Below are 27,760 nucleotides of genomic sequence, written 5' to 3' on the forward strand. Positions count from 1 at the left end.
CATCGCCATAAAGCCATAACATCAGTCATTGCTAGAACATGCTGAGCAAGATAATGATGGCAAAATATGTTATTGCTGAGGAAAAACATGACTCAGTTGCAAACAAGTACAAGCACGCATCTCATCACGTCTTGCTGAGCAAGAAGAGAAAAAATCTGAGAGAATATCAGAGATAGCTATTCGTAAGATTTCTGTTAGCAGATCAGCATCTCCTGCCTGTTTGCATCTCTTTCTCTCTCTGTTTAACCAAATTACATCGTGGTGTCATCATTTTATCCACAAATTGCTCATGATTCCTTTAGTTGTTTGTTAAAGAGTTCTGCCAATTGAGTTATTCGCACTCATTATTTCCTATTGCTCGAATTTGAGCATTTTCCATTTCCGCATATCAGCAAGTTCTCACCTTCCAGCAACCTGAGCAACAGAGGAAAGCAGGAGCAGAAGCCAAACTACAATGAACGCAATTGAACAGAAATTTTAGCTAGAAAGGCATCTACAAACAAACCTAGCATGCATCAGCAGAACATAACTGCACTAAGAATGAAGGAACTTTGTTTTCATCTATCAGCTGTCTTTGTACAGTTATGGGGAGCACATACGAAAAAAAAAAAGTAAATTATCAACAGCAATCTCCAAAACCTCCTACAGCTCCCACATTGTAATAGATGACATGGAATGCAATCTGATGCCTCAATCAGCTTATAAATATCACCTATTTTGAGTCTGCAGCACAAGTGTCAGACTCACCAATTTCCTCTTAACCAGTCCATATTGCAGTCCAACGCTCGTATAGAGTACACAAGCTTCCCAACGGGATCAACCTGCTTCTCTAACACCAAAACTGATGGCCACTTGAATACAAGCCAGAAACCAAAACAGAAACCAGCATAGCACAACATCAGCAGTACCCTTGGCAACATTAATCATGACGATCTTGACTGTGGTTGGCTTAGGCCAGACAAACACACTTGGTACTGGGGACGCATTTGGGCCCAGTCTGCTACCCAACAGACTACACCGTGGAGACCACAGCCCATGGGCGTGTATGTAGCAGGAAGAGCTGAAGATGGTCAATCAATTTCTCCTTCCTCAACATCATTTGCAAGAACAGTGCTTGGCTCACCATCTTCCTCCTCTTCGTCATCGGCTTTCATGTACAACCCAAGCTGTTCTAAAGGGTTACTGCCCCCAAATTTAAAACAGTCAATACCCTCCTGTAAGTCAGCAGGGCTTGTCTCGCCAACAGAACTAGGTGCATGTTCAGCTGGAACAGCTCTAAGCAACTCTAGATCTTTTAAAAATTGACTGCTCTCGATCTCCGCAGTCTTCTCCATCTACATAATGCATAGAATATCCACCATCAAATAAAAGATCAAAATAACAAAAGAAAGCCATTATGATGTGCCTGAAAACAAAAGTTTACATGCCTGAAGCAAGGCCTGACGTGCTGCTTCTCTCTCGAGTTCACGTTTGTGCTTAGCTTCTGCTGCAGCTTCTGCTTCAGCTTGCTTTCGAGCTTCTTCAGCAGCCTTGGCTTCTGCTTGCAACCGAGCTTTCTCTGTTCATATGATTATAGGTACATCATTCACAACATGAAATGAAAAAAAAAAAACAATCAAAAAGTATTAACAATTGCCTCGTTGCTTCTTACCTTCCCTTTTTTTCCTCTCAAGCTCCCCCTTCTCAAGCTGAAGTTTCTCTGGATCCCTCTTTTCACCCTAGTCTCAGAAAAATGATTACACAGATCATGTACATGGTACAATCCTTGGGCAGTATACCACATGATCAGAAGTGACAGCAAAAGTGATCACACTTCTAACCAACCTGGTCAAGCGTCTTCTCACGAGCTTTGAGGATTGTGTCAGCAAAGCGATTTCTCAATAAAGCTGCACGATAGAGCTTTTTGGGGGAGACGGGCCTCTCAGATGGAGTATTCCCCCCTAAATTTTTCATAATGCAAAGGTGAGGGGGTCCGTGCATAATATGTGCTTAAGATCCTTGGAGTTTCACAGTATTCTTCTTGGAAATTCATGCTTACCCTTTTGGTGGCTATTTGCCTCGACAGATGCAGGTATAGGATCAGCATCCTGTTCTGGTTGATCTAACCCATTAGAAGATCCTGTAAGTTGCTAATAATACAAGCATTTAGACAATAAAATGATGAAAGAAGGAGACAGTATTGATCTCCAGAAACAAGAAAATCTACAAGCATACCAATTTCCATGGATTAAAGGTGTAGCTCAATAACTTACTGTTTGCATCGAGCGGGTTTAAAACATCACTTTTTTCTTGCTCCAAAGCTGCCCTAGATCGTACATTTTCCTGCATGGACAAACATGACAGACTATAATTTCTAAAGGATGATAAAATTTCTGAAGTATACAAACAGAAAGAGATTTAACAAGATATGATTCATATTGATAATAATATTGAATAGAAATGGAATGACAAGGCTAGAAAATTGCTGGCAGTCTCAAGCAACAGCTCATGCAGCAATTTCAAAAGCTAAAATACCTTGATAACCATTGGAGAACTAGCAACTTTCTCGTCTGACTCACTTCCTGAGGAACTACCAGAGTCTGAATCTGCAGAAGGATCAAAAGAGTAGAATCACAAAGTATATTTGCAAGAACAAGCATTAAGCATCTATACATACAAGGCACCAATCTTATGACAAAATAAAATGAGAAAAAGACCTCTGTTATGCAACAGAAAGTAGGATATGGAGTGTGCTATTTAACAGCGATGCAGACTTAATGTAGTTAAATTGGGAATTTGTACTCGACAGGGTAGAACCTTTTGTCAAAGGATATATCTCTAAATTATTTGAAACAAAAAAGAGGCTATCCCATCAATCACCATGGTTCAATAATACAGATAGATAAAAGAAAAAACAAATCAATAGCTCGAAAAAGTTAAAGCTTCCTCTATCTAAGGAGTAACAGATAGAAAAAACAAATCAATAGCTCGAAAAAGTTAAAACCTTCAATTTCCTCAACAACCTATAGCCTCACCCAGCAAATCTCATGCCCTTTCAGCTTAACCTGTATAATATGAAGTTCTAAATATTTGAAACAAAATTCTCATAAAGGGTAGTTGGTGTTCCCCAGTTTTACGAGTTTAACTTAAATCTATAGTTTGAAGTGCCAGTCCTACCACACCAACTGAAAATATGCTGTTATTGCCAAGGTACATGGGTCTGTACAGCTGTAGTATCCACCCTAGCCCATATTGCTGCATAGCAACCACTGCCTACGTGTATTCTTTACACATCATAGGCCAAGACACAGAGGTGAAGACCTGAATCCTACTTTCCTATTTTAAAAGCATGTTTTATAATCCCCAATAGCCATACCACCAGGAGTCAAAGAAACCATAAGAGACAGCATGTGGCTAGGATCTTTAATCCTCTAGGAGACATCTTAGGGGTAGAAGGCCTATAAGAGAAGCCTTTAGATGTCTGGGATGAAATCCATAAAAGACAACCAGTTGCAAGTTAAAAGGATTGGTGTATTTTTCACTTATGGAAAAATTCACGATTTATTCCACATGTGGTTCATCATCCTCCATATCTCATTATCAAAGCATGCCATGACTAGCAGATGCCAGGTATATATCCTGTAGCCTACTACCCATGTTATGGCTACCTCTCTCCAGACCAGACACATGCAGTAGGAATTGCTGTACTTGTGGCAGTAATAATGATAGTTTATGCCCACGATGATACCAAAAAGGTATATCGACTACACAAGCCAGCACCAAGACTGGTATCATAAGTATATCACTAGGTGCACAACAATAATGATATGCAAGCTAATGTGTAAACAGAGTTATGCCCACAACAAATATACCACAGCCATAGACTTTAAGCTTGTAAGAACAGTTAACATGGAGTATAGTAGTTATTTAACGTCAATCTGTATGATAGATTGCTTCAAAGTTTTAAACTATGTAATACATAATAATCATCCCAAACATTTAGGATGTTTTATAGTTTTACAATAATATGTGATCCTAAGAAATTACCTTTAGTTGTTCAAAACATATTTATATATCATAATAAAGAAGCCTTTATTGTTCTAAGGTTCAAACAAGAATTTAATAAAGAAGTTTGTGTATCTTGTGACAAGCTAGTGTGACTTTACATGCCAATGCTTACTGTTGGCAATGTATAACATAATAAATGTACCACACCAGTCCCGAGCCAAGAAAGGTACAATGCAAGATATTTTGGTGTGTTATCAATTTGTCATTACCGAATCTAGTAGGCAACAAAATCCTTAGCCAGCATGAAGATGAATCAATTTTGAGCCAACTAAAGCCAATGGCCAAACTTGTCAGTCTGTTTCAGGTCTTAAATTTGGTGGTTATCAATTTGTAATTAAGGGGACAAGCAAGCAGCAAAATCCATATCCGGCATGAAGTTGAATTAATTTTTAAACAACCAAAGCCCATGACCCAAACTTCTCAGTCTGTTTCACGTCTTGAAGATTTTATTCAATTGCATTCTACAAAGGTCGCCTAAGAACTGGACCAACCGCAGTAGACTCTACTCACCAAAGAATATTTCAAAACATAGAGTCTGATCCACAAACACCAAAGCTACATAAAGCATAAACAGAAACTGATCCACCATAACCTGAATACCTTCACCATGTGGTCAATTTTGGGTCCAAATAGACACTAACCAACTAATTCTGGTCAAGCATAGCCAATGTGAGTCATGTTGTGGCTGGCCATTCAACTTGCACCCTAATGACGATTGAGTCTAAGTTAAATCCATGCAAGGGATAGTACTCGCTAGTTTTTCCTCTTAAGGCTCTGTTTGCCGGTCCAATAAGATTCCCTGCAAATATTCTGCTTTAAAATTTGCTGGAAGTGGATTGGTGAAAAGAAATCGGGGCAGCTGGTAGCACAACTACTCCCTTTGCTAGGATAACCTATCCCTTTTCCAAAGTGATCCATCTTATCCCTTAAAAACAAGGATTCGTTGTGTTGCTGGCTGCCCACTCTCTCTTAACCTCCCGACCTCCAACATGCTTTTAAGATGGACCTCTCACGTGGAAGATCTTTATCGCACCAACAAGATCTTCTGGAGCCAAAATGGACCGTGAATGTCTACTCTAGCTAAGAAAAGGACTTTGTCGCAGATCTCCCCCTTGAATATTTCAACCAACCTTCCATGGTTTGAGCTCAAAGCAATCAAAGGTCATGAAAGTAGTTGAACATTATAAGAGATCCGTAAAACTAAATTCAATGACAAGATTGACTTCAATCATCTAAGCCGATGTGCAAGAAGTGGCAATTCACTTGAAAAAGAAGGGTAGACACAATTGTTATTATGTAGCTAGCACTTCAACTAATTCATGACACTCACTAGAAATTCTAGCAAATTAAATTCAATATCACTTCTTAGGAATACCAATTATATCAAAATAATCCATTCAATATCCCTACTACCAATTATGTAGCTAGCTCTTAAGTTGTCTTATTATTTCAGTTTTTTAGTCTTTTTTTAATATTTTAATGCTTTCTTATTGTATGCTAATGTGGTGAAAGATGGATCATGTAGCCACAACTTAAGCCATGTGCTACGATGCTAGACGAAGAGAATCAATAACTTCAAATTTAATTTTTCCTCTTTTTTGTAAAATTAGGAAACATGATTGGCGGAACCGTCCCGAAGCGCCCGGTTCGGAGCGTGCCGAGCCGTACTAGCGGCGGACCAGGACGGTTCCGACAACCAAAACGAAAAATCGGCGACAAAGGGGAAGAAGGAGAATGAAAAGAGAGAAAAAGAGAGAGAGAGCGGGAGAGGGGGAGGGAGAGGAAGGTGGAGGCGGGCTGGTAGAGGGTCGAAGAGCCGTGCGGAGGAGGAGGGCCGGCCAACAGAGGGCCAAAGAGCCGTGCAGAGGAGGAGCCGACTTCACTTAAAAATCGCGAAAATAAAAAGAGACCCCCTCTGGGACCTCTATTTCGAATAAAACAGGAGAACCAGAGGCGGAGCCCCTCCTTCGCCCCTCCACACGGCTTGTCGGCCTCCGCCCTCTCTCCCTATTCTCTCTCTCCTCTTCCTTTCTCATTCTCCTCTCCTCTGCCTCCTCTACTGTGTCGGTATGGGCCCAGCACGGAGCTGTACCGACCCGTGCCGTCGGGCTCTAGTTCCCACATAGTAATCCTTGTCAGGAACATTCTTTCCCTTGCTTGCCTCTACAACATAAACATTCTGCATCTTCCCAACTTTCCCCTCTTCTACTTTCATTCCTCTAGTCCTATTCTACAAAGGAGAACTATTAGGTGGTACCAAAGCACCTAATCCTAAAGCAAAGGCACTTTGTTCAACAATCAATCAATCAGGATATGAAGACAATGCATGATGAGCAGCTCCAAAGCACGAAGAACAACTAGGAGTGGAATAGAGACTTAGCTAACTGGAAATGCTTATGATGGAGAAGCAAGAAGTTTTTGAAGCCTTCAAGGACCTAAAAGTGATAGCAAGATTCACCATCATCCTCTAATAAATATCTCGGTAAATCATTTAAGTCACATATACAATCGCTGGTGGGCAGATCTGAAGCATAAAAAAACAATTAAGTGTGAAATAGCAACTCAGCAAACTGGAGGTAAGCAAGTCCTTGCATCCTTCAAGGATCAAAATGTAGTAAATCAAATTTGCCATCATCCTCTGATGAAACACACAAATACAATGCACAAAATGTCATGACAAACATGTTGATTAGAAATAGTTGTATGCGGTTTCTTAGCCAAATATCAATTATATGTTGCTTACAAAGTCCTTGGGTAGCAAGAAAGATATTTCATGTCCCCCACCAAATATGAGTCCTACAGGCATATCACATCAACACATAGTTTCTGACACCAGGGGACAACAATTGGTGGAGGTCGATCCATATGATCAGGAATTAAGGTATTGTATAACTGTGTTAAACAAACACATGCATGATAACGAGGCATGTATCTTCGTATTATGTGTTTGTCTTCACTGGTGCATGGCATGCACCACACACTCAAATACCACTGATAAAACTCATTTAATTGTTCCGAACCATGGCACATGACTGAACACATGATTAACATCGCATGACATGTTATATATGATGCCAGCCCATGACCAGAACAGGCACAACTTAAGATACTCCTTGCACGTAATAACCATAAGAGATGATCACAGCAGGCAAAAGGGATGAATTAAGGATCAAAATTCCATTGCATCATGAACCTAACAGGCTTCCTCCATAGAATTACCAGTTGTACTGACTCTTTATGCAAGGGAATGTATAGTACAACAGTTGTAGCCAAATCAAAAAGCACCACAAATATGTGGTGGAGCTGATTGTAAAAGCCCAATAGAAGATCTAGGCACAGTGTAATCTATAATTGGGAGAAGATGTAAACATTGGATAAGGAACAACCCTTTCAAAGCTTGTGTCACTTGCCAAGGTGAACTATGTGGATCAACCATCTATGGAGGAAACATGCAATATGTAGTGCCATCTGAGCTTGATGAGAAGCTGAACCTATAGATGGAGCAGCAAGAACCTCCTATAATACTAGCCTAGATGAACTATGAGCAAGTCATTCTCAAGCATCAATGCCTAGTGGAATGTTTACAGATCAAGATTCTATGGAACACATTGTGCACAACTAGCCTAGATGAACTATGAGCAAGTCATTGTCAAGCATCAATACCTAGCCACTTCTTTACATGTCAAGATTCTAAGGAATGCAATGTGCATGGGATGTGCAGATCGCACATCCCATTGGACACCCTTGACTCTAACAAGAATAAAGTCAAACACGATGCCTACAACAACACATGCTCCTTTACCACTGCAATGGACCAATCGTGCACCTAATGAAGACAGAATCATCACCAGCTTAGACCAAGTGGTCGAACCTGCACAAAAAATGGTGTGGACTAATGGTGATTGTAGATTCAGACCATATACTAGTTATAAGCCAACATAGCCAAGCCATCAAGCTTCAGGGTAGGCCAACAAGTGGCTGAAGTGGCTAATGCATGTGAACTATTGAAGATTTACTTCACAGAAGTTAGAACTTAGTTCCAGTTCCTCAATCTTTTATTTTTCATTTTTAGTGTTTTTCAATTGTATGGTGAAAATTTCTAAAATCTAAGAAGCATATATGAGCACTCATCTAACTACAACTTACATACACAAGTAATTCAATAAGTTCCAGATAAGGAATATAAAAAAGGAAGGTCCACAAGGGGCATCACTATGGTATTTCTACAAGGATAATTGGACTGAAACTAAAATTACGTCGCATTTAACATGGCTTAAAAATACACTTTCACAACTTTTTAAGCTAAGAAAAGCATGTATTCCGAGAAAGACGTTTGGTGAAGCTCAATGAAGCATGCTTCTCACATAGGTGGAAGTCTAAAAGCTGCTTTTGTTGCTAACTAGAAAAATTAGTTTATGGCTTATGCTTATATAAATCACCTACCTTCTTCATAAAATAATAAGTTGCATCTCTTGCGAGTAGCCATATTACATGCACAAATGGATTACGAAAAGTTAAGTTAGACCAACCCGGACCAAAAGGCATGAGCTTGTGGGATCATCTCAAAGTCTATAATCTAAACCTTAATCTCAACAAAGTTGGAATTAATAGAGTCAAATCAAACTTCATTGGGAATCAAAAAGGCTCAATAAGTGCTTTCATATTGTGTTATCAAACACTAAACAAGTCAAGAAAATATTCTCTTAAGAGTACTTTCACAGATTTGCTTCAAAAACAATCTTCTTTAGAATGCAAAAGCAACACCAAAAAAATGTCCCAAGTTTCTTCTTCTCTATAGCAAAATGGAAGCTACCTTTCCCACTTTCCCACTAAATTTATTAAAATGCCCGACTTCTGCTTTCTTTTTACTCTAACCTAGAGGATTGTTGCAGCAATTTATCCCCATGAGCAATTCGAGATCAAATCTAAAGTAGAATCAGCCATAAGCTGCTGAAATCAATCCAAACTTACACAGGCAATGTATCCCTTGATAAGTCTCATCAATCCAAGGCACCCATCAACCTAAATGCATGATGCGCAACTTATTGGTTCTCTTTGTGAATTTACATATAAGTTAAATTGTCCTCATCTATTACAATTTTGATGTGATGCACAACAATCATCCACTAAGGCTGCCTAGCTTGATCTCATATAATATCAGGTGCATATCATCAAAGCCATCCAGCCTCCTCCACCCCTTACTTCCCCATCTCAGGTCATACATACCCAATACCAATTTAATCGGTCATCTCTATACAAAATTGTTGTACCTTGAGAAGGCTGGCTAGTAAGGACATTAAGACTACCAAAAAATATGAAAGTATCAAATCAGTTAATCTTCTCATTTATTTCAGCTTTGTTTGATTGATCTATTTCAGCTTTAAAGTGTCATGAAGACAGTTTCACATAAGGAGTTTAATGAACCTCTTTAAACATGTCAGATTTCATGATGTAGGTTTGCCCAAGCACAAGCTCTGGACAAGCAACTAAATAAAATCTTGGATTTGTAGTGTGAGCAACTACAAAGCCATAATTTAGTAGAAGCATCAGCATTAGCTTAAAGCATATACATCTGGACGGAGAAAATTTTCATAAAAAGTGACAGGTGCTATGATAGATATTATTTCCTAAACTACCAAGAAGTATTAGATGAGTTGTCAGCATGAATATACCATCCAAAGTGACTCGCAACCCCACAGAAACACATTTGGAAGGAAATTAAATGACATATTCAAAGGAACTGCACAAAACAACCTAGAAAATGAAGATAATGTAGAGCTTCATCAAATACAAATAACCATTTAAAATATGGAGAATAGAACATTAACAATGCAGATATAAATCAATGCACAATAATCAATATTGCATGAATGCCACAAAAAAATAAATAAATAAAATTTCAAAATGACACTGCTGAATCAAACCATACAGTAATGAGTTAAGCAACAGAATAATATAGTAAGATACAAAGCAGGAAAGAAGAAGACTTAAAAACAGGCACAGACCACTGGAAGATGATCCTGAATCACTACTAGAACTGTTTGAACTACTACATTTGCTGCTTCTAAGTGCTGTATCTTTCTCTATAACCACTGGAGGATAGCTTGAAATAGGAGGGTCATTGCCACCAATATCCACATCTTCATCAGCTGGCTCATTGCCTGCACATAAACAAGAAAGAATGATGCAATTGTAAGATGAAGTATCTAACTCACAACTGTGTGTGGAGTTGAGAAAATCATTGGAGTGGAACAAGAAGTTAACCTTTGCAAGGATGCCTGGAGGAATTGCTAAGTCCGGATTCATTTAAAATCTGCAAGAGAAGTTAGTGCAGAGTTAGGTACATACATGGGGTAAATACCTTATTTATAAAGTCTAAAAAATCAATTTCCACCTCCATTTCACAAGGCTCAGCTTTTGCTTTCTGCCCTGACTGTTTCTTTAGCAAATGATCATCCAGAAGCTTCTGTAATTGAAACAGATTATCATCACCAAGAGAATCGATATCAATCTCTATCTCCTCCTCGTTAGTTTCATTTGCATTGCCGGTATGCCTCGTCAAAAAATCAAGGATGTGCACTGGAAGCTTGCCTAAAGTTTCCAAGCGCCTGCCCAGATTCTGCTTCTCCTCCTCTGTCATCATTGGCTTGACGGTCTCAGGCATAACAATATTGTGATTAATAGGAGATGCTTTCCTCTTCTTTGGCTGCAACACCGACTTGGCACCTTCTGTTTCTCTTTTAACAGCTGCATCAGCTGCAGCCAGTTTCTTTTCAATAGGTTTCCATCTTGTTTCAAAAAATTTGCTCATGATATCTGCCATGATATGTACATCATTACCAGGTGGATTATAGGTCATGGCATTGGTGAAAGTAAGCCTCACATCTGAGACAAAACCCCACAGGCTAGAATAAGCACCTGAAGCTATCCTACTCTTAATTGTTCCCAAATCCATTGGATGCTTAATAACATGGAAATAATCTGGGATATTCAACTTCACCACATCAACAGGAGTATTAAACACCCATGCATACTGGTGTGCCATCAAGCGCTTCAGAAGTGCCTCACACTGTTTCATCAACATGGCATAGGAGTTGCTAATAAGAGGAGGTGGACCCCACTTGGCAGATTCAAACTTTCCCGAGTTCCCACACTTCACTTGCGAAGCATTCTGACCCACAAGATCCCGTTTCTCCACACGCCCATCACTGGAAGATGAGAAGGCAACCCCATTAGCACCTGCCATGCTCTTAGAGAGTATTTTCTTCTGGCATAATTGAACCTGTTCAAGCTCTCCTCTCAATCTAATTTCTAACTCCTTCCTCTCTGGAACAGACAACTTTGACCGAGAAATGACTTGCAATGGGACATTGAAACTATCATGTCTTTCCATGTTTAAGCTTATACACTTCCTTTTTGGAGCACAGGAGTCCTCCGAGTCAACATGGCCTGGGCTACCAAACCCTTCTGACTCATCAATTGTCTCAACTGCATGCCGGTAGTCTGGGACAAAACCTGAAGCGTATCCCTTTGAGAACTTCTGCGTTTTCCCCATCATGGCGTGCAAAAAATCATCAGAGCTATTTCTTCAATTCTTTACAGTCACGCACTCTAAAATAACATTTTTCCTCCTAGGGTTAAAACATCAAATTTTTACAAGTCCACATGCCACATAATCCCTTCTTCCAAACTACAATAACTTATCTCTGTACAGTATAAATTCCAAAACTTGTCGGTGGATTTATACAAATTCTGGACCTTGATGGTACTCGATTCGAATTTCCCTCCAAAATAAGTTGCCTGGTCTCTGTCTTTCTGCTTCAGCATAGACCAATCAACACGCCCACCTTCAATCGGAAGTCTACGACAGGGTTTTGCTCTTTACCGAGAAAACCCAAAATTGAGCAGCAAAAACCTAGCTTCCACCCGAAACCCCAAAACCTAAATCAACGTCAGGAAAACACAAACCTCTTCTCCCGATTCTCATAAAAAAAACCCTAAACGTAGCTCTCCTCCACTAACAAGCCTTTGCACCAAACCTAAAGCTACGAGCAGTAAAATCCCACAGAAATCAAAACCCTAACCCCAAAAACCCACCCCTAGACCGAGAGAACGAGAAAGAGAGAAGCGGAGAACGAATTGAAGGCCGCAAGGTCGGAAAAACCAAAAAAAACACGGGAAATGCTTCCAAAATCCAATATGAAACCTGGATACCGAGCAGAGAAGCCAATCCTGCGCCGAAGAGAATCTCTAGAACAGAGACCCCTCTTTCTCCCCACTTCTCCTCCGACCCCCCTCTCTCTCTCTCTCGCTTTCTCTCCGCCTCCTGAGCTTCGAGAGTGAGAGAACGCGAAGCAGCCCCTCACGGAGTTCGGACAAAGGCGAACGCTTGAAGCGGCGTGTGGTCGCCCCTCGTGGCCCGGCCCGCTCGCCCGGTTGCCCCCCGATCGTGGCCGTCCGTTTCCGTTAGTCCAACGGATAGCGCTGTACTTGTTCTGCCAGTTTTGGGTTCATCGAACGGCTGCGATTCGTAGTGGTGTCTTCTTCGTTGGATCCCTGACAAATCAACGGTCATGGATAGCGAAAGGAGGTCATCCAAGATCACAGGTGGATTTGATCAATAAAAAATAATTTGCCTCTTTGTCTTGTATCTCTCATGAAATCCTGGCTATAAAAGGTAGCATTTAACACGTGTAATGTGGACATAACATGTCCTCAAAGGTGAAACCAGCGAAGGCAAAGTGAAAATTAACTAGTAGCTAATAGAAATAGCAACTGCATGCACTTGGTCATGCAAAAATTTCCTGCTATCATGCATCACAAGAAAATTGTGTGAAACATAGGATCTGATTGTACTAAAAGTTGCCAAGTAGGTAGGTTGGAGTATCAAAAAATTTTGTGTGATTCAGCACCACTTTTTAACTTTTTTTTCAATGAAAAGATATTCTCTTAAGAAACTCTTTCAATGTAATCATAATATATACTAGTTTATGCACTCGAAAATCATCAACTAGTGTTCTTAGTTTTAAGAGTAGAAGATGAGAATGATATCATATCCTTGAGCAGAAAACTTCTTGGAGCTTAGATATGAGCTGCGTATGATGCAAAAATAATTATGTATCGTGGTATCAGTTTTTGCAGGACAAAAGAGAGGATTTTATTTGCATGTTGTAATTAAAAAGCTAAGAGTCGACCTTGTCCATAAAAAAATTTATGCAAGACATCATAATCTTTATGATGCTATAATTTACTTAGTATGATACCTTGCCACCAAATTATCGTGATATAGGATTACAAAATTACCAAATCAAATAAAAATCATTAGCCCATGGGTCAATTGGTTGAATTAAAAAAGTTTACCCTATGGTTGTAGAAATGTTTTCTCCACATCTCCTGATAGTATAAAGAAGGTATTTAAAAACTGGCTTTTTTTAATAGTTTAAATAAATGTGAATATTTAAAAATAATTCAAATGAAAATAGATAAAAAGAAATATAGTTGTTGAGATGAAATCGAGAAATTAGTTTAAATGAGAATTTATTTAATTAATTGGGAGAAATACTTAGAGCAAAGGTGAAGAAATTTATGGAATTTGGATATTTGTTGAACTCAACTTAGACTTACATGATGAGGTTGAAAAATAAAAAATCTGAGACCGATGTGAAAATTAGATCGGGCCTAAGTTTTGAACCCAACCAAATCCATGAATCTTCGAACATGGATTTGACCGCGTCTAATCGGGCGGACGCGAGACGGACATCCAGGACCGTGGGTTAAATTCCAGTAGGCCCCTGGTCCGTTCCGGCCCGACCCATCGCACGTGCACCGCCACCGCGCGCATCTCCGGCGGCAGGTCACCGAAAACAAAAACCTGTGCACGTGAAACCATCAAACCCCGCCCGCTGTATTTCTCTCGCTTCCCCATGCCTTCTCCTCTCCTCTTATCGAAGCCTCTTCGCGCCCCCTTCCTCCCCCCTTCACCTCATCCTCCTTTTTCTTCTTCTTCCCCTCTTCTCGACTCGCTTCTTCTCGTTTGTAGGGTTTCTCCTGCGATCCATGGCAAGGTTCGGAGGGAAGCATACGCCGAGGAAGTACGTCTTCCTCTTCTCCGTCGTCATCCTTCTCGGGGTTGTCCTTGTCGCGGACTTCCTCTGGGCCTCTTCGTCCTCGTCCTCGTCCTCCTTTTCGCGCTACTGGTCCACCACCTCGGATCGCTCGCTCGATAGCGTCATCGGTCTGGACTCGGCAAAGGGTGAACAGGTGAGTTGGATCTTGATTCTTTATCACTTTCTTTGCTGGAATCTGCTGCGGAAATTAGATTCTTGAAGAACTGAATCATATTTAGGTTGTTGGTACCAATGTGGGAAGAAATATTGGGTTAGTTGGTATGCGGTACCTTTCTTGCCGAGTCGAAATCTTGTTGTATGATTACTCTTTGCTTGGTGCAAACGTTTCTCTTATTTTTCTTTATTTTCTATGCGATGAAAAGGTTTTTTTGTTTTTTGTTTTTTTGTGCGCGCGCGCGTTTTTAGTCAATTTCTTGTGAATGTGGATGGTAGTTATGCTTCATCAAAGACAAAATACGAACTACTGGATAGTTTTTAAGGCTAATGTGTTATGTTACTTATGTAGAGACTAAACGCAAAAATGTTCCCTATTCAATTAAGTATTGGTATGCAATAATGACATTGGATGTGATTTTCCGATGGTTGCATCTGCAAGGGGTCCAAAATATTATCTTTCAAATTGTTACCTTCATATAATAAACGAGAATCTAAGTAATTCAGCGTATCAGCTTTCAATGTACTTTTTTACTGTTCATTGCTATTAGATGCTAAACCCTCTGTAGGTATCTAATTAGCAAACATATTTGTTCACAGCTTCCATCTGTGTTATTGTGGGTTTTCAACTATTCCTTCATCCTTATGACAGAAATGTTGATCATTACTCCTTTTGTGGCATTTGCAGATCTTTGTTCTACATGCCTACACCATGTCATGTGTCTTCTCCCACATTATCTTTAATTTTGTTGCAACTCCTCTATGTTTGGCAATATTATCAGGATTCTTATTTCCGTGACAATAATTTCATGCGCTTCTAATATTGATATTGCTTAATAGCATTTTATTAAACACTTTGGTCAAAGTGCCATCATATGGAATCTTCATTTAATGTAAGGTATACTTTGATCTGGTAATGCCTCATAAGCACTTCTCCTCTTAACTAACCTCACTTTTAACTCTATTAAATATAATTTGTCTCTCTGTTCACTATGAATAGGAGTGATTGCAACTAGGTTATCTTGCCCTTCAACTTTAAGGGGTGCCTATTTGCATTTGTTATATTTCTTTTTTTCAATGAAAAAAGAAAATAAAATCAAACATTCTAGGCTGCATTCCAATTATATAAAGAAGAGAGGTCAGAACATTTTGTTACTTTGATATGTTGCAAGATTCTAGTAACTAACGTAAAAGCATCATGTATAAAACTCTGAAAAGAATAATTGAAGTTTTCACTACATTTACTTGGGTCATTTTTTGTGAATTTTGGATTCTTCAGTTATTTAGCAATAGGTAGCATGTGTACGAGGAGTTTTCTCTAGTAATGAACTCAAAGAGCTATACCTTCATGTTTTACTTGCTGAGTATTGGGTTAATTTCTTCCCAGAGCACCTAGTCTTCAGTATTCATTTACAGTACCAGCTAGGCTTTGTGTTTTAAATTATTCTCATAATTATTAGTGTGCCTTTTTTAATTAGATCTACAAGCTTTGCATCTTGGACAGGAAAGTTTTTTTATCAAGCATGTTTAGTGTTCCCTGTTTTGGTACTTGTTCGGTAGTTAGATGAAATAATAATCAACTTTCATTTTTTCTCTGCAGACCAAAGGAAAATTGAAAGGTGACAAAGCAAAAGTTTCCAAATATCTGAATGCAACTTTCGCGGATTTACCAGCTCCTCAATTAGAGTGGGAGGAGATGGCTGCGGCACCTGTACCTCGTCTAGATGGTGCTGCTATACAGATTAAGAATCTTTTATATGTGATCGCTGGATATGGCACCATTGATTATGTAAGGGGCCTTAATAAAATTAAGAACTATTTTTTATGCCTTCTAGTAGATTATATTAGATTGCCTTGTCAGGTCTTCATTGGTCCTTGACTTCTTATTTGAATGTTTTTTTTAATTCACATTTCACAAACAATATGGGGTTCTTGACTGAGCTTTAAGACGACTAGCTACTGTTTTTTTTTTTGTTTTTTTTTTAACTTTCTGGTGACTTTCTTTTGATCAATGTAGAAAAAGAAATGCTGAGATTTTTTTGCCTCCAGCGCTTATATGCCTGTGGTCAAATCAATTTATGATAGCTAACTCTTGACACCAACTGGAGCAACCATGTCAGAGATGATTCATAAACAGGGAGTGTGTTGGTTGAAAAATCATGTATCTGCAGAATAAAGTTTTAGATACATGATGAAAGGTGTATAATGCTTCTGATTATCATTGGTGAACCCTGAATCTTAACATACTTAATGAGATAATTAATGGTAAAACTTCCTAACATTTAAGCATTTCTCTATAATAAAAGAAACATTAAATGTGTAATACATATTGTTACAACCCAGGACTCACCCAAAATGGCTAGCCGGAAGGTATTATTTGGGTTCATTGATCCTGTATAAGTACCCAAGATCTATCCAGCGAATAACTGATGTGGGACTAAATACACGCCCGCACGGATCCTTACATACTCCCCCTGTTCAAGCCCTGACGTCCTCGTCAGGCTAAGGGTTCAAATCTATTCAAATCTAATAACAAACATCACGATTGGCCCGTGGTCAGTCCCAATGGATCTGTGCTGCAGTGTCCCCTAGTCCACATAGGTTATGAGCTGGGTTCGCTCTGATGCCATGTGTAACAACCCAGGACCTCACCCAAAATGGCTAGCCGGAAGGTATTATTTGGCTTCATTGATCCTGTATAAGTACCCAAGATCTACCCAGCGAATAATCGATGTGGGACTAAACACACGCCCGCACGGATCCTCACACATATGTTACTGCCAACCACAAACCTCGGATTAATTCATATTCATGCGACTTCTTAATAAACAGTATGCTGGTGGCTTAGCAATATGTTCCATTAAGTATCTCTAGTTTGCTGATTTTGAGGTCAATACAATAAATGTAAGTACTAATCTGCTCCAAGAAACGATTTTGATGTATAGTTTGGATGTCAGTTTTGTTACCGAGGTTTGGTCCTTGGGAGGAACATATGATGAAGATCCAATGAGCCACCCACATATTTGACCCCAATTAGATAAAAAAATGTTGGTAATAGTTGTTCGGTTTTCTGACAAACAAGTGTCAGATTTTACCATTTTTATGTCTAACTGTAGGATTGGTACTTATCATCATGATTCTTCATGATCTTATTTGCTTTGTTCTGTGCCTTTTTTCATGTTTTAGGTGCATTCTCATGTGGATATCTATAATTTCTCTGACAATACATGGGGTGGAAGGTTTGATATGCCAAAAGAAATGGCGAATTCACATTTAGGAATGGCAACAGATGGAAGATACATTTATGCTGTCACTGGACAGTATGGCCCACAATGTAGAGGTCCTACAAATCGCAATTTTGTGCTGGATACAGAGACAAAAGTGTGGCATGAATTGCCTCCCTTACCTGTTCCTAGGTATGTATAATTTAACATATATTTATTCTTTAGTTCATTGGCTCATTTTCCTCTTTACCCTATTGTAACCAAGTTTTTCCCCACAAATTCCAGCTCAATTTCTTTAGACCTTCCTCTATTCTGCATCCTCCACACAAATTCAATATCTGTGATTTTTCTTTCCCATTCCAAGAGGGAAAGTTAAACATATTAATGCAATTATTTTCAGGTATGCTCCAGCAACACAACTTTGGAGGGGCAGACTCCATGTTATGGGTGGCAGCAAGGAAGACCGCCATGAGCCTGGTTTGGAGCACTGGAGCCTTGCAGTGAAAGATGGAAAAGCATTAGAGAAAGAATGGCGAAATGAGATTCCAATACCACGTGGTGGACCTCACAGGTTTGTGTACCTTTGTTATCTCGTAATATAAAATGATACTTTGAGAATTATAATATAAAATGATTCTTGTCATGGCATTTGTATTGATTTGCCCTCTAGTTTTCCTTCATATAATTACATGATCATTGACCCCAAAATATAAGACTTTTTAAGATGTGGGAACATGTGGTTTCCATTTATCTTACTGTTTAATTTTTGCCTTGTAATATCATGTTTTTTGTAACTCTTTAATTGTTTGAAATACAAAGTCCGACTAATATGTTTTTAATAAATACTAATGCTGTGTTTTTTCGTTTTATTGATAACAAGAATATGTTGATTAATATTTCTCATGGAAAGTAATGAATGGGCACAGTCTCAGTGTTGGCTCGTCTTTCCTCAATTTTTTTAAGTTCCATGATGCTTAACAAGGAAGGAGGCGGAGAAGTCTCACCTCTAATGTTGTCCTACAACTTAGTTTTGGTGAAGTATATAAACTTTTCCGAGTAAGAAAACTATCAGATGACAAATTTGTTCAAAGTATTGGCATCTACTCATTCTTTTTTTTTTTTAAATGATTATGTTTATTGTTCTAATGTTGCATGCAAAAGTAATTTGGCCCTGGTTGCTGCTTTGGCATAGTTTGCTTGTCCATTCAAGCATTTGCCTGTACTACTATGGAGAAGGCAGCTTTCTCTTTTTTGTTATCTTAAAAATCATGGGATTTTTTATCAATGGAGATTGGTTGCAATTCTTTTTATTTTCATGTTATTTTCAGTCAAGTTTACCTATAAATCAGCAGAAAGTTGTACAATAATTTGGACCCATCAAAAGTGGTATAACTAGAATTATGAAAGTGGTATAAATAAAATTATCCATAGTTTTTTTTTCTTTTTTCTTTTCTTTATATACTTATTTTTGTCTGCATTCTCATGTACACTCATGGGCCCTTGTAGCTTTGTTTTGTGATGCACTCTTTCTGGATTTCTGGTACCTTGATTGCTCTAATGAAAAATGGTTTTGTGGTTGTTAGACTTTCTTCAAAGGTTCAATATGTACAAAAGGGAATGTTAGGATTGTTGAAAGTTAGACATGAGCAGCTCAACTTAATGTCATTTTGCTAAATCAACTCAATTCTGTTCTTGAACTCAGCTTGCAATCCAAAACTTTGACCTTCTGCTTGGCTTTTATTAAAGAAAAGGTGGTGGACTGAGATCTATGGTGGACTGAAGAGAGATGACATGTAGCAAGACAAAGCGGTAAACTAATTTTCTACTGGAAGATGCATTTGATCTAATGGAAAACCTTTTAATTCATTACAGATGACTAATTAGAGATTGATAGTTGAAGAGTTGATGGTTGATTCTTTGCAACGGAGCCATGCAAATGATAATTTATTTGTCTTACTGTTCAGGAAGCTAAAGGATCAAAAATCCTGATAATATCTCGCTTGTCCACTAATTTTTTCATCAATGATATGATATATAGCCATTATCTTGATTCATCAAAGGATTATCAGGTTAACCATAAGGTAGCCTCTGAAGCTGCAGTCTTTTGGACATGTCATGAGACAACCTATAGGATCGTACAGCAGGAATAAAATATTAGTGGATGTAGAGATAATTGTGACAAAAGCTATTTGATGTGATTAATAATAAGATGGAGCATAGAATTAGTTTATCTTTTTTAAATTTAAAGGTTAGTGTTCCTTTTACAATTGCTACATTGTTTACATCTTTATTATTTTTGGATTGCAAGGATTTAAGTCCTGGTGGGAAAGTAGGGTGTCCCTTTGTCCCGAGTGTCTAGATGGGGCACCATCCTGAGTGCCAGGATGGCATGGGTAGCACAGGGATTAGGATGGGAAGGCACATCCATCATGTCGGGATGCGGCATGCCTCGTTCAACAGGAATAACTGGGATTGCCTTGTTCCACATGCATTAAATCCTTCAGTGATTGTTTGTGTATTATTACTTGGTTGAGGTTTGGTTCTTATGGATAGGTGGTTTAGTAGTTGGAATGCCTGTGAAATGGTGGAACTAGGATCAGAGGTTTGCTTTTTGGAGATGGGGGGCAACATAATGCCATGTACAAATAAAAGTTCACTTGATTGCTTGATATGGAGTAGAGGGTGACACAAACTTGGATCTTTGATATGAAGAAGGGGCGCACAATTAGTGTGTAGAGGATGAAAGTCTTGTAGAAGGGACTGCCCAGGTAAGATACAGTATGAGATTCCGCCACATCTTCCCCCCTGGGGGCTGGGGGGTCTCATTGTTTGTCAAATCTGGGCAAGTATGTATGTGTCAATGTACTTCTATGGTCGCTAGTTCATTGGCAAACATATCAACTTGTTTCCATGTATAAACAGAAAATTAGTTTTTCTGCTAGATTGAGCTGAGATTAACAAAGTCTCATTCTTTTTCCTTTTATGCATGATGTGTCATCATTTTGCCAATAAAATAACTTTTAGAATCGAGGGTAGGATTTGCTCTGTCATGAATTCAACAAATCTTTTAACTTATATAATCTGTTTCTATTCCTTGTTTAATGCCGTCTTGTAGGTCTAACCTCATATATAACTAGGTTAAGCAAACCTACATATGTTTATTCATGGATGCAAACCAAGATTCTTACTTGGATGCAATATTGACCTAGAGATTATCTTGATTATTCAAGCACAAGCACTAAAACAACCAATGTTTCTTTTGACACCAATGATGCGATTGAATGATTAAATTGGCCCTTTGTCTTTTGTCCTAAGTGGACAAGATGGTGATTTTTGGTAATATAACAAGTACATGCAAATTTCATTGTATCCTCTCCTTATCTTGAAAGTTGGACCACAAGCTAAGTGTTATGCTAGATTTAAGAAATCACACGATCCTCATTTTAATGATTGACCACGTAGACTTTAATTACCCTACATTTACAATTTCTAATACTATCTCCTACAGCATGATGACATCTTTGATATTATGCGTGGATTGATAACTAAATGCATGGCTGAGCCCACAAAGAAAAAAGATCTTGCATACAATTTGTTTGATTCCCTCTCTATTCTTGCCAACTTCTGACACCCATGATCGTGGAGGTTAATAGGTCATTACACTCTATTTGTTTAACCTATTATATCATGCCACCATTACTATTTACAAAGGAATGTAGAATTATGTAATTGTGTTTAAGAGCAACTAAAGAACCATTGGTGGAAGGAAGCATATTTTCTCATATTTCTTCTTTTAGTGCACATCTAATATTGTTTTGTTCCTCATGTCAAAATATAATTTTTCTGCCAGGGCATGTGTTGTTGCTAATGACAAGCTATATGTTATTGGTGGTCAAGAGGGTGATTTTATGGCTAAACCAGGATCACCAATTTTTAAGTGTTCTCGAAGACATGAGGTATTCATACTTACTACTTTTGTTCTTAAATGCAGTCATTATGCTAATTGAATGAATTCGTTTTCATATTGATTTATCTGGAGTCTATCACAAATTCTTTTTCACTTCACTATTTAAATAAACTAATTTTGGATCTCATTCCTTTTTGTGCCATGATTATCTATTATGAACTTTATGCATCGATTATTTCTTTTTCTCTATTATATTCTGTATTGGATTGCCAACTTCTGCTATCAAGTAATTACAAGTGTTGGAGATAATAATATTTATAGATAATTAAATAACATAGCCCAATACAGAAAAGATAACTTACAATAGTAGTTTTAATAGTCTGGTGCATGAAAGTATTTAGAATTTCTCATCAAAATTACCGTAATCAATGAAGATTGTGACTGTAGTACTTTTAAAACTTATGGTGTTCAAACATTGTGTTTTGGATCAGTTTAAGGAATGAAGTTTTGCTTGTCATGCTAGTATCATTTGATAGAAAAGCTAGCATTTTTTGTGTGAATAGCAATGGGGTAGACTGTAGAGTTTAGATTGGGTAAACCCTCCATGTCCACCAATAAATGCATGAACTATACCTCCCTCTTTAGTGGCTGGTTTTATCCTTCGCATACTTGCCCCTTTTGAACCTAGTAGGTTATGTTCAATTCACATGGCTTGGTCTAGTGTTTCTCTAGTATATCAAACATTACAACCATGGCCTTTCAAGAAAATCTAGGTGATTTAAGTGCATCTAAACTAATGGACCTCCCCCCCCCCCCCCTCTCCCCCAAAACACACACACACAAAAAAAAAGACGTCAGACAATGAGTCTAAGATATTATATCCTTGTTGAAGATCAACCTTCTAATGCATCTTTTCCTTGTTAAGATCTTGTTACTCAATCAAAGTAATGCCTCTTCAACTTGGACAGTGAAATTAAAGAGGAATATCGCTTAAACATTAGGTCAATAATTTGCCAATATTTTATTGCCCAAATACATTGCCTTTTTTCTTGGCATTGAAAAGGGGATCACTTCCTAGATGGAGAAGTGAAATGGATTAAGCAAACCCTCAGTTTATTTCTATGATGAAATAAAACTGTTTCTGGCAAAAAAAAAATTTGTATTTTTGTGTTCATATTGAAAGAGGTTTGAAAAATGAACTATTAAAATATATGGCATCTTGAGTTTGCTTTGATTGGCCACATCAAATATATGGCATATTTAGTTGCAATGACATCTCACTTGTAAAAGCTGGGAGAGTCATCTTAGGAGCTGATTCACATTACACCCAGATTTAGATTTGTTTGTCCACTTAGTAGCTGCATAGGCACATTTTTATGCCATATGGGTATGGCTTATTTCCTCATTACTCACTAGCAGATGTTGGATAACTAATTCAAATTTATGATATCTCACATGTACTACTTGGCCAACGGCCCAACACATTCTTGACCAGCAGTCATGGACTATGATCTCATTATTCACATAAAAAAATCTATTTTATTTACTATTTGGCATTACGAGTCTCCACCTTATTTGAATGCCTTTGGTTACCAAGGTCCACGGAACTAGTACCGGTGAGTGGGCGAGATGGTATGGCACGGTCCATACTGTACCATTTTGGCCTGTATGAGATTTTTTTTTTTCCAAATTTTGAATTGAAGTCGATATATGGTTTGCCAACTTCAATTCAAAATTCGAAAATAAAACAAAAAACTAAGGATTTGTTCGTTCCCTTTCTCGGAAAGAGGGAGGAGGGGGAGACGGAGAAAAGGAGAGAGGAAGAGGGGAGAGAGAGGGAGGAAGGACTGCCATGGCAAAACCTAACCCTAAGCCGAGTGCATGCATGAAAGAGAGAGAGAGAGAGGGAGGAAGGGGGGTGACCACCTTGGCAAACCCTAACCCGAAGCGTGTGCGAGAGGAAGGGAGGAACCGATTGTCAGCGGGAGGGCAGACCATCAGGAGAGAGGGGGTGGTGTTCACGAGTAGGGGGCATGGTGCTCGTGCTCTCTTGATTTTTCTAAGTTTGGAGAGGGGGGGGGGGTGCTTTCTTATGCTCTCTCGATGTTTCTGAGTCGGAGAAGGGAGCGAACCGAATATATAGCCCAAACCATGGCGGTCCCTATTTGGTTTGGTTTGGTATGCCCCAAGCTAAATGGTTCAACACGGTTTGGCATTCCTTACTTGGCTCCATAGTTATCGGTTGTATTATCCGTCAATCACATCCATCTGCCAATGTTTGGTTGGCATGTATGATAAGGAGCTATTTGGAGATCTATAGTTGAAATTGCACTACAATTGAAGTTGCATTACAACTTAAGTTGTAGTATTTAACTTACAAGAAAGCCATTTTTTATGTTTGGAAGAGAAATTAGGAAAAGAGTGGCATCTCTAACAAACATTCCATCAAACACCTTGCTAGCGGATGCTCGATCGGAGCTCTCGACATATATGGAGATGAGGGTGTTCTGGATGAAGAAGTCGGCATTGAAGCTGTTGATGGTGAAGACTTGGGCATGGACTTGGGCGCCATAGGGAGGGAGTGGGTGGCAGTGTGGGCCTTAAGGAGAGCAAAGTGGGTGAAGGAGGGTGGGAGGGGGTCGTTGGCGATAGAGGAGGAGGTGCAATGGAGGAGGGTGGTGCAGTAAAGCCCAAGGCGGAGGTGGTGGCCATTGGCCTCCCAAGGGTGATGGGGGCTGGTGGCAGCGAGGAGGGATGCAAGAGCAAGGTAGGAGAGGAGAGAAGTGAAGGTAGGGGAGGAGAGGCCTATTATTGGTGAAGTCCGAGGTGGAGGAGGCCATTGGCCTCCTAGAGGTGATGGTGCCAGTAATGGCATTGAAGGCGGCGACAAGGAGGAACTTAAGAGCGGGGCTGGGGAAGAGAGGAGGTGGAGAGAATTTTTTTTTCTTTTAATTAGGATCTTACTCGAGCAACTGCGACTCATCCCCCAATCATTTTGACTGCAAACTAACTTACCACAAGATAGCTCGAAGTTGCAACCAAGCGAGCAACTCAATTTATTGTGCAATTGGAGTTGCAAGTATCCAAACAAGTGAACCGGCCTGCATCTGCAACTTGAGCTGCATGGGCCGCCACTTATGGGACTCCAAACAGTTCCTAAACACAAGATGACAAAATGGCTCTAGAGCTTCATGGAAGCTTTTATACATGTATCCACAAGATAGCATTCATTATTCAAACCCTTATAGCACTCCTTGGTCTGATTGACCTCCAACTTGGTTAATTGCCATGGTTTCTGTAATTATCATCTATGTTATTTGTCAAACACACCCCATTTGCCCATGTATGGTGTCATGTCTGGGTGTCAGCTTTTCTTGGTACTAAACAAGGCAGACAAGATGGATTTAGAGCTTCATAGAAGTTTCTTAGCATGTATCCACAAGATAGCATTCTCCATTGCAACCTTCATAGGACTCCTATATGGATATTTGCATGCATAGAGAATAAAATTGTGAAACTGTTTTCTGTCTCTTGGGTTTCATATTGACTATGATCTTGTATGCGAATGGAATGTCAAGTTTTCCTTTCCTTTTTACCTTTTGTGGTTTACATGTCATTCGTGTATTGAATTCTCAGATTTTGTTATTCACATTTACAATTTTATCTCTGTCCAGGTTGTGTACGGTGATGTTTACATGCTAGATGATGGAATACAATGGAAGCAATTGACTCCAATGCCTAAACCAGATTCCCATATAGAATTTGCATGGGTTATACTTAACAATTCCATTATTATCGTTGGAGGCACGACAGAGAAACACCCTATAACCAAAAAGATGGTGTTGGTTGGTGAAGTCTTCCAATTTCATTTAGATACCTTGGTATGAATCATTTTATCTATATCTACTTGCTATAGCTTAATTATTTGCTATTAATTAATTAACTGATTTTTTTTATAGCTGTGTTGCTTTAATATTAGTGTTTTAAAGAGTAGACTAGACATGATGGTTGAGCGGCTTGAGCCAGTTACAATCAAATCCAGGAAAAATCCTGGTTTAGCCAAACTTTTTCTGGATTGCCATTAAAACAATCTGAACCTATTGGTTGTGCTATCAAACAATGTATAAAACAAGAAAATAACTGGTAGAATTGGCATGAATTTGTGACATGCTAGCCATTGTTATGTTAATAAATAGTTAGATAGATTTATTGTGTTAAAGATCTAGGATATAAACCTAGTTATCCTACATGAAGAAAATAGATTTAACCACCATGCTACTAGAAACAAGTTTAAGAAATGCAGAGCTGTGCTCATGATTATATCTGGTTATACAATCCAAACTGCCCGGTCAAGCTGGTTTCAATTGGAAAGCACCCTTTCAATGATTTCTGGTCTGGTTGGCCAATATTGCTTCCTTATCCCTAGTCAATTTTGTTTTGGATCTACAAGTTTCATTCTTTTGGTTTTGTGCATAAGCTTAGTAGAATTCTGAGTGCAATCAAAAGGCTCAAATACTAGAAGACAGGCTAAAAATAGTGAATAGACTTTTTCAAAGGCACTTCGATTTCTATCATAGGAATTGCCTCACAAAATTTTTATTTGTCTTTTGTGTTATATGCAGTGGTATCCCAGTGGTAGTATGGATGGCTGTGGTATCCCAGTATTATATTTTTTATAAAATTATTCATTTAAGTTGGTAAACAGTTTGGGGAGGTGCGGTTCTCTTGTTTCTCTCGTTTCTCTCCCTCAAAGTAAGAACTGAGCTAAGTGGTGGTATGTTTACACAAGATGGGAGTGGTTATAGTTATATATAATGCGGAGACTAGTAGATAGAGGGGCAATCAGGAGTTTGGGTTTAATATTGCACTGGATAAAGAAGAATAATTGCATTTAGTTATTCTTTACAAATCTACTGGTGTTCATAATAAGGAACCAGAGACTGAACTTTCTATCTGGCAATTAGCCTCTTAGAGGAACCTATTGCTAAATAGGATCCATATCACTCAAAGTTGGTGTAATTAGGTCCCATTGTAATTGTATGTGTTAATGTTTGTTGTTACTTGATAACAGTGGGAAACCAGTTTCTTAGAACTGAATTTTAAAGCATTAAACAATAACCTACAGACATGAAGTACTCGTTTCTAGCACTGTTTTTAGTGCTCCTTGGCCTCAAGTGTCCTGAACCCATCTGTTGCCTCGATTGCAAAGGTTATCCTGTGTACAGGTTCAAGATAGGGGATTGAACGTGTGATCTGGCAAAAAAATTGAGAATTTTTATGGTCAACTCTCAACCAGATGTTGGCACCTGATAAATTGCTTAGTAAGGAATGGCCATATTTTGGTCATATATTTAGCTCGTCCACACCTTCATTTCGTCATTTGGTTTTAGAAGCTCTGACCTCAGGAACAAGGAATTGTCATTTGGTTAAATAATCCTTCTTGTCCTGTAACATGCAGCATGATGGCAATTCTGCTAATTCTCTTTGAGCTTACAGTAATTGCCAGTTGTTCAATTCAAAATGACAACTTCTAATATCTGTTAAAAAATCCATTTTATTGTAAAGAGTTCTGACACTAATAACTGTGATTATCACTTTTATTCCAATCCACTTAGATGCTGCTCCTTTATTTGTGCAGACTTGGTCGGTGATTGGGCGGATGCCTTTCCGCATCAAGACCACGTTGGTTGGTTTCTGGGATGGATGGCTATATTTTACATCTGGACAGCGCGATAGGGGACCAGAGGATCCATCTCCGAAGAAGGTTGTTGGATGCATGTGGAGAACTAAACTAAGATTATAATCCATTCATTAATTGAGATCCAAATCAAGTTTCTGGGAGCTTTAGTTAGTTTTCTATCTGTAGCTTGTTCATTGTTTCAGGGGTTCATCTTTTTGTCCCTGTATAAATGTATAAGTCAACTACTAGTATTTCCCAAATTTTTCATGTAATAATATGTAACATATGTAACTCCGTTATCGTATTTAGTTCGTGTTAATATGACTGCTTTTTAGGAAAATGTGCAAGACATGCCATTGTTCATAACTGCCCACATTTCGGAATTTTAATTTGTGGAGATTGTTTTTCCACTTCTCTGAGTGACCTGTAGATATATGTGGGAAGACTTTTTTTCCACATGCAAAAAAAAAACAAATAAAAATCAGTACAAATCCGGGAGAGAAGCTAGCATTTAGTGCAACTTCATGGCAGGTGAATATCAGCACCTTAAGGTGCCATCTTCCCCTGGTGATGAAATCTCTTTATTGTTGTGCCTGACATCCAGGTTTTTGATTCGATTCTG

General features: G+C 38.7%; 2 protein-coding genes across 3 annotated transcripts; one reads left to right on the plus strand and one right to left on the minus strand.

Moving 5' to 3' along the window:
- Positions 1 to 541: 541 nt before the first annotated feature.
- On the minus strand, positions 542 to 12,512 carry LOC103715185 (transcription factor GTE9-like). 2 transcript variants are annotated; one of them, XM_008802730.5, is made up of 10 exons: positions 10,442 to 12,512; positions 10,312 to 10,360; positions 10,053 to 10,208; positions 2,515 to 2,585; positions 2,253 to 2,322; positions 2,039 to 2,119; positions 1,825 to 1,940; positions 1,652 to 1,718; positions 1,428 to 1,558; positions 542 to 1,334 (listed from the first exon to the last, which is right to left on the minus strand). In XM_008802730.5, exons 1-10 carry the CDS (start codon positions 11,603 to 11,605, stop codon positions 1,071 to 1,073), a joined length of 2,169 nt encoding a protein of 722 aa, XP_008800952.3. In that variant the 5' UTR covers positions 11,606 to 12,512; the 3' UTR covers positions 542 to 1,070. The 2 variants fall into 2 exon arrangements, with proteins under 2 accessions (XP_008800952.3, XP_088562521.1); XM_088706395.1 differs by having other exon boundaries at positions 2,039 to 2,129; positions 2,215 to 2,322; positions 10,442 to 12,418.
- A 1,436-nt stretch (positions 12,513 to 13,948) lies between these two features.
- Positions 13,949 to 27,478, plus strand: LOC103715189 (kelch repeat-containing protein At3g27220-like). Its single transcript, XM_008802739.4, has 7 exons — positions 13,949 to 14,307; positions 15,928 to 16,116; positions 17,514 to 17,743; positions 17,952 to 18,122; positions 21,402 to 21,507; positions 25,133 to 25,339; positions 27,097 to 27,478. Exons 1-7 carry the CDS (start codon positions 14,104 to 14,106, stop codon positions 27,259 to 27,261), a joined length of 1,272 nt encoding a protein of 423 aa, XP_008800961.2. The 5' UTR covers positions 13,949 to 14,103; the 3' UTR covers positions 27,262 to 27,478.
- The last annotated feature ends 282 nt before the right edge of the window (positions 27,479 to 27,760 follow it).

The sequence above is a fragment of the Phoenix dactylifera genome, chromosome 11, assembly GCF_051530095.1.
Source record: "Phoenix dactylifera cultivar Ajwa chromosome 11, Ajwa_hap1_PhDact_Kaust_v1.1, whole genome shotgun sequence".
In the NCBI taxonomy this organism is placed as follows: Eukaryota; Viridiplantae; Streptophyta; class Magnoliopsida; order Arecales; family Arecaceae; genus Phoenix; species Phoenix dactylifera.

What these genes read in the sequence shown, in the direction of transcription:
- LOC103715185 (XM_088706395.1), bottom strand. Translation starts at nt 11,605, where the DNA reads ATGATGGGGAAAACGCAGAAGTTCTCAAAGGGATACGCTTCAGGTTTT. An exon ending in GTTCTCCAATGGTTATCAAG is followed by an intron (nt 2,323 to 2,514) that starts GTATTTTAGCTT and finishes TTGTCCATGCAG; the next exon opens with GAAAATGTACGATCTAGGGC. An exon ending in TGAGAGGAAAAAAAGGGAAG is followed by an intron (nt 1,559 to 1,651) that starts GTAAGAAGCAAC and finishes TCATATGAACAG; the next exon opens with AGAAAGCTCGGTTGCAAGCA.
- LOC103715189 (XM_008802739.4), top strand. Translation starts at nt 14,104, where the DNA reads ATGGCAAGGTTCGGAGGGAAGCATACGCCGAGGAAGTACGTCTTCCTC. An exon ending in GATATGGCACCATTGATTAT is followed by an intron (nt 16,117 to 17,513) that starts GTAAGGGGCCTT and finishes TTCATGTTTTAG; the next exon opens with GTGCATTCTCATGTGGATAT. An exon ending in CCACGTGGTGGACCTCACAG is followed by an intron (nt 18,123 to 21,401) that starts GTTTGTGTACCT and finishes TTTTTCTGCCAG; the next exon opens with GGCATGTGTTGTTGCTAATG.